The sequence below is a fragment of the Vombatus ursinus genome, unplaced genomic scaffold (assembly GCF_900497805.2).
Source record: "Vombatus ursinus unplaced genomic scaffold, bare-nosed wombat genome assembly UNPS02014932.1, whole genome shotgun sequence".
Classification (NCBI taxonomy): Eukaryota; Metazoa; Chordata; class Mammalia; order Diprotodontia; family Vombatidae; genus Vombatus; species Vombatus ursinus.
The window spans coordinates 5338974-5354740 of record NW_020954710.1 but is presented as its reverse complement, the minus strand read 5'-3'; the positions used below and the strand labels follow the sequence as shown (position 1 = coordinate 5354740).

The 15767-nt window shown below is 46.7% G+C and overlaps 1 protein-coding gene across 1 annotated transcript in view; it reads right to left on the bottom strand.

Moving 5' to 3' along the window:
- The window catches only part of MTOR (mechanistic target of rapamycin kinase), a 117913-nt gene that overhangs the window by 36661 nt on the left and 65485 nt on the right, over positions 1 to 15767 (bottom strand). The window contains exons 30-34 of the mRNA XM_027843822.1: positions 12739 to 12878; positions 5262 to 5362; positions 4103 to 4218; positions 1883 to 1960; positions 1563 to 1670 (exon numbers count right to left, since the gene is read on the bottom strand). Of these exons, the coding sequence (XP_027699623.1) occupies positions 1563 to 1670; positions 1883 to 1960; positions 4103 to 4218; positions 5262 to 5362; positions 12739 to 12878 (543 nt within the window). The remainder of the gene's footprint in view (positions 1 to 1562; positions 1671 to 1882; positions 1961 to 4102; positions 4219 to 5261; positions 5363 to 12738; positions 12879 to 15767) is intronic.

Below are 15767 nucleotides of genomic sequence, written 5' to 3'. Positions count from 1 at the left end.
ACAACAGCTCCTTTCCATTTCCATAGCATCCCATCAACGAAAGCCACATTTTCACACCATATGTCATGTTTTATTTTGGGGCCTGGGTCACAGTGTCCTTTCAACCCAAGAAGTACAAAAACGACAATGGTTTATAAAGTTAGAAAAACAGAAAGTACAAAGAGCTAGTTGTTTATTGTTATCGAATCCCACTTTTTGTCAGTTTCTTCCAGATGCTAAAATAATTTGGCCCCTTCTAATGATGGCTTAGGGAGACCATGTTGGAGTAAGGCATGAGTTCCACCCAGCACTGGCCCAGTCAGTGCTTTAACTTCTGAGTCTGTCCTGGGACAAAGTTTTGCTTATTATACCATGAGGAAAATCATTATATTTCTGATTTGGACACAGTAGCACCCTAATCATTAGTGGCACTTAAAAGTGAGGGTGCATGTAAGTCAGAAAGGAAATATTTGCTTCATGGAACCTTTTTTCCAGTGCTCAAAAACTTTCCACCAAAACATTCAGCAGGCATTTCATAATTACTAATAAAACGCTATAAAAAACGTAAAAGAATTGTATGTGCTTTTTTTCAGGACCATAAACAGCTGTATTCATAGACGTCTCTTTGCCCAGGGCTGCCCTCCCGTTCCAGTGGAATGTGCTGGGAAGCCTGCTTGGAGTCAGGAAGCTCCGTCCAGCTTCCTGCGTGGCCCAGAAAGCTCGGAGCCGCCTCTGGTAAGCAGTCTGCAGACACAATGGGAATGAGTAGCAGGAGAGAAACTCTGGGGTGGGGGTGGGCACTGGAGACTAAGAGCCCAGGGCATGCTCAGTTCCCAAAGAAGGTAAGAGGTTTCAGGACGTAAATGTTTTATCTTGGTATGCTCATTCACTGCCCGCCTTTAGCCAAGCAATGGAAGGGACCTGCACTGAAATGTATAAACTAGGGAATTCAAGGAGCTTGACTTGGCAACCTGTGCTCATTCAGAGGGTCTAAGTGATGCAATGGACATGAGGAAAAGCCCCTTCTAAGCGAGAGACCTCTCAGTGAAAGTCGTGGTGGTGGCCGGGGGCATTTTCAGCTAGTTGGCTGCTCATCAGGGGCAGCACCCCACAAGAGAGCTTGGGGAGCGGCATGAAGGTGGCCAGCTCAGGGAATGAACCTCTCCTATGTACTGGGGGCCAAGGATCCTAAGTTCAGGTCTAACTGCCATCTGCAGTTTCTCCCCTAATAGCCAGCCAGATGGAGAAAATTTTGTCTTAGGTCCATAGGACTGTTAACAAGAGGAGGCTAGACGGAGGCTAGGGCCTCAGTCCTTAGAAGGCCTCTGAGGAATGTCGCTTTGAATCTACTAGAGTGTAAGTACCATGACCTGTCTGAGCTAAACTGTACTTCCTCCAGCCCTTGGCCAAGTGTTTGTATATGCCACGTGTTGAACTGACATTTATTGCCTTAAATGTAAGTTAAACATTTTGTAGCTACGGCGAGGGTAAGCGTTCAAGCAACAACACGAGAGAGGGCAGAGGGGACCTAGGGGGTCCCACTGCAGCGGACAAGCTCACGTACTCCTCACAGGCTTTCTTACCTGCAGCCTCTCCCACCAGATCTGCCGGATGATCTCGCGCCGTTCGGGGACAAGTTTATACTGGATAACTTCCTCCAGCTCGGAGAGCATATGGCAGGAAACCATTGCCTGAAGGAAGCAAACCACATTCCATCCTAATCACTGTATGAAGAATCCAGAACAGAGGATTATCTTAAACCAACCCTTCTGATGTCAGGTTATCTGCTGACCAGACCAGGCGCAGGCATGCTTCCAAGGCCCATAAGCCCAAACAGCCCATTTTGTGGAAACATTGCAAATGGACCAAGGAAAGAAAGTTAGCTCGAGGGTCTCACGCTCACCCCATAGGCCCGGCTGTAGCTTTCTCCTGCCATGGCCGTTAGCTCGGCATCCAGAAGGTCCCTGGCTTTGTCGATGCACTGGAAGAAAAGGAGAAATAAACTCACTGAAATGGGGCTCTGGATTCAGGTTGCCTGAGTCACTGCTGTTATTTCAGGGCTCCCCAACGAAGTGCAGAGACAACCCCCTCCCATTTCATCACGGGAAACTGGAAGACAAAGGACAGAACTGACCTAAGAGGTAAAGAAACCTCTTCTCAGGTCTGAATGCCTTGAAAAACAAGTCAGCTCTCCACCAAAGAGGGACATGTGAGATGAATACCATGAGACACGAGGAATCCTTCCCAGCTGGAGAGGACCATAATGACGGGGCAGCGGAAGCACCACAGCGCTATGGGAGAGTCCTTGATCAATGCTTCCAGGTCTGGTGCTTTCCCTAAAGTTGCTATTCCCTGCACAGCCACGGAGCACACTCTTTAGGACTTGGCAGGAGCTCCTGGAGAGCTGCCACAATCACGTGAGGGGCGAGCTTCTCTAGACTCAACCAGGCTGGTCCCTGAATGACAGATGCTCATCTGACCTGGCTCACCAGGACCAGCCAGAGTCTGCCTTCAGTACAACAGCATTTAGGAACTAAGGGTCACCCTTGGGCCATGGTGCCGTAGGAGCTGCTCTTCAGGAGGGGCCACAGGAGGATCGAGGTCCTCCACTGTCTCTGGATTACAGCTTAGCCATGCCATTTCCTGGTTGTGCATATTTATGAAACAGAAAAGGGTTTAAATGGGCTGAAGCCCTGCTCAATACAGGAGTCACCCTTCACTTGGCTTTCAGAAGTCCTCAGCACTCATGCCTGCACGCCTCTGCAATGGACAACGTGGGCCCCAGACTCCTCCACAGACGTAGGCCCCTCCGCCTCTGTAATGGACAACGTGGGCCCCAGACTCCTCCACAGATGTAGGCCCCTCCACCTCTGTAATGTACATTGTGGGTCCCAGACTCCTCCACAGACGTAGGCCCCTCCGCCTCTGTAACGGACAACACGGGCCCCAGACTCTTCCACAGATGTGGGCACTTCCCAGAGGCGGCCTCTCCGACTCTTGTTTTTTGTTTTTGGTTTGTTTTGCTAGGCAATGGGGTTAAGTGACTTGTCCAGGGTCACACAGCTAGTAAGTGTCCACCTAACTGCCCCTCGCTCTGCCTCTTGAAATGGGCACCATGGGCCCCATGGGGCCCAGACTTGTCCACGGACGTGGGCACCTCCCAGAGGTGGTCTCTCCACCTCTGTAATGGACAACACAGTCTCTACTAGTTCTTCCTGTACACAGGAGTCCTGGGTACAGCTATGGGACTGCAGCTACATCTTAGTCTGTGCCATCAATTTAAAACCTCTCATCCATAGCTTTACCTTTTTTAAATGTTTAAGGTTAATTACCAAACCCTTATCCCTTAAGTGCTCAGATCATTTATCCATCAACCTCATCCAAAGCACGTCTGGGGCCTGACAGGGCTGATTTGATTACTCCATTATCTAATTCTGCAAGTCAGCACAGAATTTTCAAATAAAGTGTCAGCTTCCCTGGAAAGTAATCAACGCATGAGACAAGTGCATGGCCAAAAAAGGACCTGGAGATTGATATTTGCCACAGTGTGAAACTATCCATTCGCTCCCTGAATTCTACTCAGATAAACTAACAGGGTTTCTTTTCTCTCCAAGAAAAGCGAGGACAAGGAAGATTAAAAACAGAGAGGCAACAATGAATAGGGACACCAAGCAGTGGACCTGGTCCCTCTCTGTCTCTCCTAGAGCAGAGGCCCAAGGATAAAAAAGGCCGTGGGTGCTTCTGGGCCCACAGTGAGCAGCACCCGTGAAGCATAAAGGCTCAGCAGGCCCAGGGGAGCGGTCAGTTTGCTTTCTCTCCTGGCATCTGAACTCACTGGGTCCCCATTGGCTTCAGGTGTGGGACCCAGAAGACAGGCCATTGGAAAAGAAACCCTAAAAGGGGGCTTGGAGAAGAGAACATCTGGACTTAGGGGGAAGACTGAGTCAGAAGGAACGCGAGGGTTACGAATTTGCTTCTGAGAACACAAACTCCTCCCTCAGCCTCCTGGACTTCTTATCTTGAAGGGATGGTTCTTTATTAGCACACCCTGCTCTAAACTGGGTGGGAAGGGGAGATGAGGAAGGTGAGCTCAGCTGACCTGTGTTGGGGGGTGGGTTTGTACCTGTTGAGCCAGTGAGAAGAGGTCCTGATGCAGGGCCAGCACGGCTCTGTAAAAAGCCCCATCGTGGGTGTCCCGGGGGATCATGCAGGTGTACTCCTCCATGCTGTCCCACTGACCTGCACCAACAGCAGAGGAAGAAACTGAACTACACCTTCTCCCTAGGCCCAGGTCTCACAAATGAGTGAACCTGATGGGACCTGATGGGTCCTGATAGGCCAAGTGTCCAAATACTCCTTGACTCTAAGGACTGAGGAGGCATATTTCCGACACTATCAATAACAGGATGGGAAAGCTTTTCTCCTCACAATTAAGGGGTGTATGATGGCTCTGGGGAGCCAGGGAAAACTCAGCTGTACCCAAACGCACTTGTTACATGGATGAAACACTGGACTAGACAAAGAGCCTGCCCACAATGCCTGGGCTATCTCTTTGCCCCACTGGAGGCTCTCAGAAGGCAATGTGACAGGCCAGGCCTGAGCACAGAGGGCCCTATGTCACGCCAGGCACTTGATGGCCGGGGAAAAGCCTGTAGCCAGGAAGAGTTATTCACTTCCCCGAGGGGAATGAATAGACATTAGACTCCAGTATTTCAAAAGCCATCTGCAGAAGAGATATCAGCTTCATTAGCTGCAGAGTGCAGGGCTACTGACTTTTACAAGGCATTTCCCTGACTCTTACTCAGGAACATTGGCTCATTCATTCTCCCTGCCCCTGGGCAAAAGCAAATAGTGAATGATGACTCATCAGGAAGCAATTTGTTTTTGAAAAATGTTTTGGATAGATCCCGGTTCTCACTAAAGGAAAGGGACAAGCTTTGTGACCAAGTGAGGCTGAAGAGAGGTGGAGGTGAAGCAAAAAAGCGCTTTGCCTATGACCTACTATCCCCCTTCTCCCCTCCCTACCTCCCCAAGCTTCTTTGGACTGGACACTGCTAATCGTCATCCGTCTGGGGTCGAGTGATTGCTGATTACAGTGAAGGTTCAATCTAGACCCAATCCTCCTGACACGTCCACTCTGCCATTTGGTCATTTCACCGAGGTCATATTAGTTACTTGAAATGACCCAGCACAGAGAGTTCCGACTCTCGGCAGAGCAGGCATTTGCCCGTAGTGCCACGGTGCCCTCCAACCACCCACTTGGGCCCAGACAGAATGCTTACCTAAGCCCCAAGCAGCTGCAGCAGCCATCCGGGCCATTCTTGCCTGTATCTCATCATTGACCAGGGTCCACTTTTCGCAGCACTGCTGGTGGAGCTGCCCCCTGAAAGAAGAGAAAGCCTCAGCTGAGGCCAACAAAAGCCACGGCGGGGACTGCCAGTCTGCCTTTCTAACCACTCGGTTGTGGGTGAAGGATTAATAACCTTAACAGAGGGATTGGGCTGGGGCTTGACTAGCCCTGGGAATCCCACAACAAGAGCAGGTTCTTGTGGGCCCATTTCACAGAGGAAGTAAATCACCTCTTTACTGTTGAATGATGTCATTTGTTCTGAGGGTGAGCTCACGTTCTCCATGAAGCTTCCTGACTCTCCAGCTGCTAGTATCCTTCCCCCACCAACATTCCTTTGTACCTGTTTTGCATAGCTGCCAATACATATACATGGAGTCTCCCTTGATAGAATGTAAGCTCTTTGAGGGCAGGGACTGTTTGGTTTTTGTCTCTGTCTGTTTGGCAGTTGGCACACAGTAGATACTTAATGCGAACTTGCTGATAATGCACTGTCTTTGACAGCTGGGTCCCTTCTTAAATGTGAAAAGCACCATGCCAGCAGACAAAGAACACTGGGATTTCTTCCCTTCTGGTGGGCCTGCAAGCCTGCATTCTAAGGAGGTACACTTGAACATGTTTATCCATGGCTCAAGGCCATGACTCTGAGGGGCAAATTCTAGAGAGGTCCAGGTCAAGGAAATAACCTCTAAACTGAAATCAGTACTGAGGTATGGAGTAACTTAATGAAAGCCTACATTTACAAGTCCATCAATGTTGCTTACTCCCAAGGCCTTTGAATACTAAGAATAAGACTGAAACAGGACAGAAATGGTTAGATGCAAGGTCTTCACTCATCACCCAATGAGCCTGTGACTAATTACTTAATTAAATAAAATCAGATCATCCAAAAATCAGACAGTAGAAAGCACACTCAAGAGTGAGGACCATATTACAGAATCTCAGACTTGTACTTGGACAGGACCCCAGATCACTGAGGTTCTATGGAACAGTAAAAAGAACGCTGATTGGGAGTTCAAACCCCAGCTGGGCCATTAACCACCTGGATAACTGGGTAAGTGACTTAACTGATCTGGGCCTCAGTTTCCTCATCTGTGAAGTGAGAGGGTTTGACTAGTCAGTGTCTGAGGTCCCTTTGGTAACACAGCTCTGGTCGTCAGATTCGAGGATGGGCAAGGTTCCTCCTAGCTACTATGTCAATGATTCTGACCCTCCAAAGAGGAAGCTCAGGTCTGGACGGGCAAGGTCACCTGGCCAGGCTCTCCCTGTGGCACAGCCAGCACTAGGCCTCGAGTCTCCCAATGCCAGTTTAGCAACTTTTCATTACACCACACTGCCTCCCAATTACTCTTGGTTACCCTTCTGTAGGATGTCTGTTAAAACCATCCACCTTGAATTTTCTGCTTCTGAACAGAAATAAATGAAATCTGTTACAGTCTAGTTGGGATAAACAATTTTCATATTATCATCCAGAAGTGCCCAGAACAGGAGATCCATGAACCTCCAAGGGGGTCTGTGAATAGATGTCTGGGAGTCTGTGAAATAGGACAGGGAAAAAATTATGTCTCTTTCAATATGATGTTTCCTTGCGATTGTATGTATTTCATTTTGTGCATTTAAAAACAATATTCTTACTGGCTAAGAAATAAGAGTGGTGGATCAGTGGAAAAGGTTAGGTGTGTAAGACACCATAGTCAATGACGATAGAAATCTACTACTTGATAAACCCAAAGACTCCAGCTTCTGGGATAAGAACTCACTATTTGACAGAAACTGCTGGGAAAACTGGAAAAGAGTATGGCAGAAACTAGGCATAGACCAAAATCTTACACCATATACCAAAATAAAGTCAGAATGGGTTCATGATTTAGATATAAAGGCTGATACCATAAGCAAATTGGGAGAGCAAGAAATAGTTCACCTGTCAGATTTATAGAGAACAGAAGAATTTATGACCAAATAGGAGATAGAGAACATTATGAAATGCGAATTGGATAATTTTGATTATATCAAATTGAAAAGTTTTTGCACAAACAAAGCCAATGCAACCAAGATTAGGAGGGAAGCAGAAAACTGGGAAAGAATTTTTATAACCAGTCTTTGATAAGGGCCTCATTTCTAAAATATATAGAGAACTATGTCAAATTTATAAGATTACAAGTCATTCCCCAATTGATAACTGGTCAAAGGATATGAACAGGCAGTTTTCAGATGAAGAAATTAAAGCTATCTATAGTCATATGAAAAAATGCTCTAAATCACTATTGACTAGAGAAATGCAAATCAAGACAACTCTGAGGTACACACCTATCAGATTGGCCAACATGACAAAACAGGAAACGATAAATGCTGGAAAAGATGTGGGAAAATTGGAACACTAATGCATTGTTGGTGGAGTTGTGAAATAATCCAACCATTTTGGAGAGCAATTTGGAACTATGCCCAAAGGGCTATAAAAATGAGCATAGCCTTTGACCCAACTATAGCACTTCTAGGGCTGTATCCCAAAGAGATCATAAAAACGGGAAAAGGATCCACATGTACAAAAATACTTACAGCAGCTCTTACTGTGGTGGTAAAGAATTGGAAATTGATGTCCATCAGTTGGGGAATGGCTGAACAAGTTGTGGTATATGAATGTAATGGAATACTATTGCGCTATAAGAAATGATGAGCAAGTGGACTTCAGAAAAACTTGGAAAGACTTGTATGGTCTGATGCTGAGTGAAGTGAGCAGAACCAGGACAATGTTGTACACAGTAACAGCCACATTGTGTGATGACTGACTTTGATAGACTTAGCCCTTCTCTGCAATGCAAGGATCTAAAGACATCTCCAAAAGTCTCATGATGGAAAATGCTGTCCACATCCAAAGAAAGAACTATTGAGTTTGAATGCAGATCGAAGCATACTAGTTACTCTTTTTTTTCTTCTGTTTTGTTTTGTTTCCTTTTTCTTGTGATTCCTCCTATTGGTTTTAATTCTTTGTTACAACATGACTAATGTGAAAATATGTTTTAATAGGAATTCATATGTAGAGCCTATATCAGATTGCACACCATCTTGGGGAAGGAGGAGGAAAAAAATTTAAAATTCAAAAGTGTATGGAAGTGATTGTTGTAAATTAATTTAAAAAAAAAAAGAAAAATCAAAAAAATAAACACAAAAACAGTATTCTGAGAAGGTGCCCACAGTCTTCACCAGACTTCTAGGTGGTCTGGTGGAAAGGATGCTAAGTTTGGGAGTCAGGAAGACCTGAGTTAAAATCCTGCCTCAGACACTTACTAGCTGTGTGATTCTGGGCAAGTTATTTCACCTCTGTTTGCCTCAGCGTCCTCATCTGTAAAATGGGGATTAGTAATAGCACCACCTCTCAGGACTGTTGTAAGGATCAAATGAAGCACTTTACAGACCTTGAAGTGCAGTATAAATGTTAGCTATCATTATTATTGTTACCAGACTTCACTGACACAAAAAAAAGGAAGAATTCCTCATCTGGGAGATGTCATTCCTTCCCCCGGGAGGTGATCAGCTCAGGGACCTCTTGAGATCAGAGTAGCAGCCCATCACAAACGGCTAGGTGGCTGCTTCTTGACATCCCTCTCCACTGGACAGTGCACACTGGGAAAAGCTGTGTCGTGACAGCCAAGACAGAAAGCACTGGGCTCAGGCACAGCGCTGGCTGCCACTGCCAGCTTGGGCTTCCCGGGAGGAAGAGTGACCAACAAATAATGCAGAGTCACAGTGGCTGAACCAAGAGAACCATCCACACGATGGCTCCAACAATGTTAATGAGAAGATCCCCGAAAGGAAGCCTAATGCCAGACAACAGGAAAACGGACAACGGTCCTGGAGAGGAGGAGGAAACAGCTTTGCCCTTAGCCGGGGACGACTAGGGCAGACTGCCAGATACATTTTATCTGGTGTTTCTGTACTGGGGGCTTTTTGCAGAATAGTTTCAGAGACTTTTTGTCCTAAGGAAGAGTTCAGTTTAGAGCAGAAAATGATGTGATATAGAGACAAAAGACTTCAATAAAACGTCTCTTTAAGAAACTGGACTTCTCCCAGAGATAGACAGTTCACTAGTGAGGGGCCAACACTCTTGTGACCATACCCAAGAAGCATCAAAATCCATCAATCAGTCAATCAATAAACATTTATTAAGCACCTACTATGTGCCAGACCCTCTGCCAAGCACTGGAAAGCAGTGGTTCCAGTCTCTTTGAAATAAGATCAAAGGAAAGGCAGGGATACAAATATTCTTGTTCAATACAGAAGTGAGAAAAAAAAAGCAACAAAGAGAAGAAACTCAATCACCTCACGTGTCTTGAGCATGTTAAGTGTGAGGAAGCAAGATAAACTTTGATTACAGTACTTATCTTTTGGTTTGTTGAAACTTTAAGAAAAAGGAGTAAACCCCAAACTATTCAAATAGACGACCATGGTCAGTTTTGCTCAGGCCTGGGCCCTGGTGGGCTGGCTTTAAGAAAAGGACCTAATCTATCTGGCTGGTTCATCTTTGGTACCCCCTCTACCTGGAGACAGAGGCCAGGGCTGGGTGGCACAGGAAAATCTGATCTGGATGCTAGGAGGGACTGACCAACCCTCATTCCTCCTGGAAGTCACACCAGTCTCTATCTCTTCCAAACAGGCCCAGGCTAGAAAATTGAGCCATTCTCCTTCCAGATGTGAGGGCTAAGTTCAGAGGTTGAACAACACAAATTAGAGCTGAGGAAAGACACAGGAAAAAGTCTGGGGACACTAGGCTGCAGAAAGGGAGCCTCAAGTTAAGAGAAACAATGCCTTTAAGAGAAGGGTCTTGGGGTTGTTAGATGGCGCAGTGGATAGAGCTATGGCCTTGGAGTCAGGAGGACCTGAATTCAAATCCGGCCTCAGATACTTGACACTTACTAACTGTGTGACCCTGGGCAAGTCACTTAACCCTGACTGCCTCATAAAAAAACAAAAAAAACAAAAAAAACAAAAAAAAAATAAAGAGAAGGGTCTTCTCTGGGCCCAACAAGTGCAGGCAAAGACTTGGAAGGTGGACAGTAAGTCAAAGGAAGAGAACAGGGTACAACACAACACAATCTGAGCCGTGCAGTTCTAACAGCAAAACCAATGAGACGCAAAGAATTCCACTCATGATGGGGACAACAAGGCCAGGGTGTCTCCTCGTAGAGGCTAAGCTGTCCAATTCAACAGGCAGTGAGCCTGCTTGTTTGACTCAGAGCTTCTCCAGTGGCTCCATGCCCCTCCTGGCATGGAGCGCTGCTATTCGCTCCCCGAGCTGGGCCCTGTCTCTGGCTAAGCTTCTTGGATACGAGATGACTATGGGAAGGGTACAGAGCCTTGGCCAACAGCACAGGGAGAACCCGCAGGAGGCACCTGTCTCAGTCGGCACTGTACACGCTGAAGATAATGACATGACATGTCAAAAGGGACAATATTTTGTACTCCTAGCTGAAGAAAAATTACTTTCTGGGTAGCATCTTAAAGAGATAGTGAAAGAAATGTACTTGCTGGCTGCTGGGAGGGTGAAGGTGGCCCAGTACCCTCAGGGGCAGGTCCGAATGGGGCACAAATCACAGGTCAGACTCAGTGTGTCCAAAATAGAATTCTTCCCCTCCAGACTCATGCATTGTTTCTGCTGAGGGCACCACTCTGCTTCCTATCTCCCAAGTGTGAAACCTCAGAAGCACCAACTCCTCATTTTCCCTCATGCCATCCAACCCACAGTAGCCAAATCCTGTCACTTCTACCATGTCTCCTGCATATGTCCCCTTCTCCCCACTCATGTCACCCCTCCATTCCAGGCCTTTATCTCCTCTTGCCTCCACTACTGTAATAGCAGCCTTCTAGCCTGAAGTCCCTGCCCACTTCAGTCCATCCTCCATACACATGCCAAAGCCCAGGGCTGACCACATCCCTCTCCCGCTCAGAAAGCTCCCGTGGTTTCCTTTTGCCCCTCAGCCCCACTGTTGGCTTTTAAAGCCCTCGCCAGCTGGCCCGTCTCCCCGTTCAGGCTTATTCTGCATCACTCCTATTCACGTGGTCCATGATCCGGCCCAAGAGGCCCTCTCGCTGTTCCTCCTCTATGACACCGCATGTCCCACCTCCTTGCCTATGCACAGACTATTCCCCAGGCCCAGAACGCATGCGATCCTCCCCCGGCTTCTCAGAATCGCCACCTTCCTTCAGGCTCAGCTCAAGAGCTGACTCCCATGTTTAGCCCTGATCCCCCAGTTGGACTCTGCCAGAATTTATCTTGTATTTACTTTGTACCTACTGATATGTGTATATGTCATCTCCCTCTATAGAACAGAAGCTTCCTCGGGGGGGGGGGGGGGGGGGCATGTTTTATTTTTTTGTCTTAACAGTGCCCAGCACAGGTGCATGATAAATGCATGGTAACTGACTGACCGACTTGGCAGATGACATACCCCTGCCACTAAAATGCCTGTGTGAGAACGAAAGAATAACTAGAGCAAACAGGATGCACTTCTAGGAATCAGTTTCTTTCACAGCATTAAAGGGACACTGCAGGACACATGTGGTTCTGGGCTGGCCTTTGACTATCTCTACATGGGCACATCAGTTTTTGTACTTTCTTTCAAAGATTAAAAACTGAACGCCAGGCCTTGAAATTTAACTTTTCTCTACAGATGACAGCCTGTTTGAAGGTCTTTAAAAAAATCCTCTTATGCTCCATGACTGTGAGCACATTTACAAATATAAAAACAGCCGATTGACAGACGAATCTTTGGGACATACTTAGTCAATAAACTTCTCACCCTTTGACCCAATAATACCACTACTCGGCATTTAGCACAAAGGTAAAAAATATAGGAAAAGAGTCCCATATATGTCAAAATATTTATAGCTGTACTTTTTGTGGTATCAAGAAATTGGTAACACACAGGTACTTAGTGGGTAATGGCTAAACAAACTGTGGCATGTGAACATAATGGAATTTTATTATGCCATAAGAAATGACAGCTATGATGCTTTCTGAGAAACTTGGGAAGATTTGTATGAAATGATGCAGAGTGAAGAAAGAAGAACCACAGGGACAGTTCACAGTAAAGAAGAACACCTGTTGAAGCCTTCAGAACTCCAACCCAAGCCTTGAACGGGCATCACTCCAAAAGACTGATGGTGATGAGGACTACTGCTAAACGGCAGACAGGTGGTGGACCACAGGTTTGGAATGAGTCCAATACGGTCCATCAGTGTCACTTCATTTTGTTAAAATGCAGTTATGAGACAGGGGTCTATGGGGTGGGGGTCAGGGGGGTTCTGGTTTTGGGAAACGATAGTGATGTTATGTAGAAGACCAAGTCAAATAAAGTTGAGATGGGGATTAAAAGGTAAATCTCAAACAGACCGTTCTTATGATCTTGTAAGCTTACCATTCTCCCAAGGCCTCCAGGCAGCGCATTCGGCCCAGCATTAGCTCAGGGTCATCTTTGTTTGTGTCCATCTTTTTATCATAGGCGACCAGGGCATCTTCCCATTCGTGGAGTTTTTCATACCAGGTAGCCTGGATCTCCTGTCAGATGAGGAAGACAGAGAGGAGTTTTAGCTGCCCCTTATGTGCTGGGGAATTTGTGGTGCAGCTGGGACACACTGTAGGCCTGATCTCTTTGAAGGCACTGGACTCTGGACTTGATTTGAAAAGCATATTGTGGATGCCATTTAATTTCCTGGTTTATTCAAGTCTGTTTGGGCAAAGAGTTTCAACATACTTGGAGGCATCTGATTTGGTACAGGCCTGAAACGCTAGTGCCTCTGCACAACGTCAGAAATGATGCCAGGACATTCTGAGAGCAAATGCTGGCCTTTGTTTCTTCTCCCCACACCTCCCTTCCTCACTCAGGAGCTCAAGTCAGCAGAGCAGTAGGATACGGGGCCTGAGGCAGCTGAGGGGCAGAAGGGCAGCCCTTCTAGGGGACAGCAGACACCTGGCAATGCTGCCAGGGCCTCGCTGGTACCAGTGCTACAGCTAGGTCAGGTAGCAGGAGTGGCAGCTACTTTCTGGGGGTTGTGGCTTAACCTCACAACTCTAGGAAGACAGGCTGTGGTTTGCACAATCTCTGGCCATAAATGAGCACACATTTGTTGGAGCAGAAGCCTGACTCTTTTTAGCTCTTTAATCTCTGGGTTTCTCCTTAATGGATTATAACTTTGAGGAAATAAAAAAAGTCTGCCTGGAAGTCTTTGAAGATTTTTCCCCCTGTCTCTGGATGCTCCACCAATGTTCCCTCTTGCTGAGTCCTTGGCAGCTCTGCTGGCGGCAGGGACCAGAGGAGGAATTCCATGATGGTCCTGTGGGTCCTGGGCAGTGCTGGTGCCACGCTGAAGCTCACAGCCCTCCACGTGAGCAGCTCTGAGTCAAGTGGAGTCTTAAAGCAACAGAACCTGACTCTCAAGGGGCAGTTCCAAAATTCAGTAGGAGACTGGATTGTTTTTATGGGCTTTCTCTGCCTATTCCCCACCCTGTCCCCCTTTCATATTCCCATCTGAGTTTATCTTTTGGGCTTTAGTACCACCAGCTGAAGAGCTTCTGCCAAGAGATGGCAGATGCTGCCCAGAGACTTACTTTTAAATGATATGGTTCTGTATGGACAATGTAATCCTGGCCTGGCTTGGGAAACAGAAGCACCAACAGATGCTGAAACGTCTCAAAAAGTTTTTAGCTTTTTGAACTCTTCATAGTATTAAGTCCCTTGCCATCCCCAGGCTTGACCCTGAAGAAGAGATGAGAAAAGGTACCTCTTTCTCTTTGGTGAAGAGGTGGGGGACTATGGGTGCGGAACACCAAACTCAGCTGATGTGTGGGTCTGTTTTGCTGAACCCTCCCTCCCGCCTCTTTTCTTTCCTTTACATTATTTATCATAAGGGATGGTTTTCTGGGAAGGGGAAGATGTGGGAGGGATAGATTTTGAAATGAAGGGGGTATAAAAACAAAAGATGACAAAAACTAAAACTCCAATTCAAATGCCTTCTTCCTCTAGGAAAGGTTCCCTGAATCCTTGACTAGGAATCCTGACCTTCATGGCCAAAGACTCCTCCTCTGGAACCTTGTTTGTATCCTTCTTCCTATGGGGCAGAAGGCAAGGTATTTGTGGTTTTCTTGTGAGGTGAAGTAGAGTGGAAGTTCTCTCAAAAAACTATCTTACACACCAAAAAACAAAAAAATAAAAACAAAAACTATCTTACTTTTTTCAAACGCAGTTGTCATTGTATACAAACTAGGTCTGCACGTTTACAAATCAACTAAACACATTTCTGGAGCCACTAACCTGCCTCCGTGGCACCCAAGGAGTGGAATATTGCACCAAGCATTTCTTAGCGCCTCTCCTCCTTCCACACAGGCCGCCTTTTGGGCATTCAGGGCTATGTCACTGTGAGGGGCTTGGAGAAGCGGCTGAGAAACGGGTGTATTTTTTTTTTCCTGAGGTTCAACAATGGTGTTTAGTTTTCACCAGTGCCCTTCTAACAAATTATCAGGTGTTCTAGCTCTGTGTTGGTGTCCCAGCCTTCTGCTAGCCTGGGAGCTCCTTGAGCACACGGCTGATGCCTTATCTAATCTTTGTATTTCCTTCGCTCACACCAGGCACTTATTAAGTTTTTGTTCTGACTATCTGTTGTTCAGAGAGTTCACTTTCACGTTAAATTGTCCATGGGCTCTCTCACTTGTGGCAAAACTCTAGCTGAACCAGTCCTGTCCCCTGCTGTCCCTGGACTAATCTTGTAGCCATTTTACTTTACCAACATTTGTTGGAACTGGGCAAAACCATGTGCGGCTGCCTGCATTCCCCACAGCATGGGTCTAATTGGCACAAAAGAGAGAGAGAAGACTGACTGCAGGAAGACAACTTAAGCATTTAAATGACAGAGAACAATGTTCAGAAGACTGTTTAAATTTCTTTCCCAAGGTGGATGAGTGACATCGTGCTCTGCCAACATCCCTGAATTTCTGGTACACTTCTGCATGCTGCTGAGCTCTGCAGGAGTGGGTGGGCAGCAGGGGAGCACAGATCCCTGATCAGGTCAGGGGCCACAGGGAGAAGGAGAGCAGGATTTTGAAACTGCAGAAGACTGCAAAAATGGCAAGGTTTATGTGGTGGACCACACTGAGATCTAATGAGAAGGCGCTTAGATCAGTTGTGCCAATGGAGGAATGCAGTAGGAGGTGCTACACACAACACATAAAAAGTAAAAGGGGCTTCTTCTCGGCAATTTTCCTTGAGGTAACAGCTTCCTCTGGACCCTGAAGACTGAGCAACCTTTCACTTGAAGCTGACACGTGGGCCACCACGGTGGATCTCTGGTGGACCAGCTTTCTGTAGGGACCTTCTTTCAACTAACACTTCCTAGTCTAGGCTAGCCTTTGAGAATGCCAGGGGAAAGCACAATCTATCCAGGTGGAGAGCTG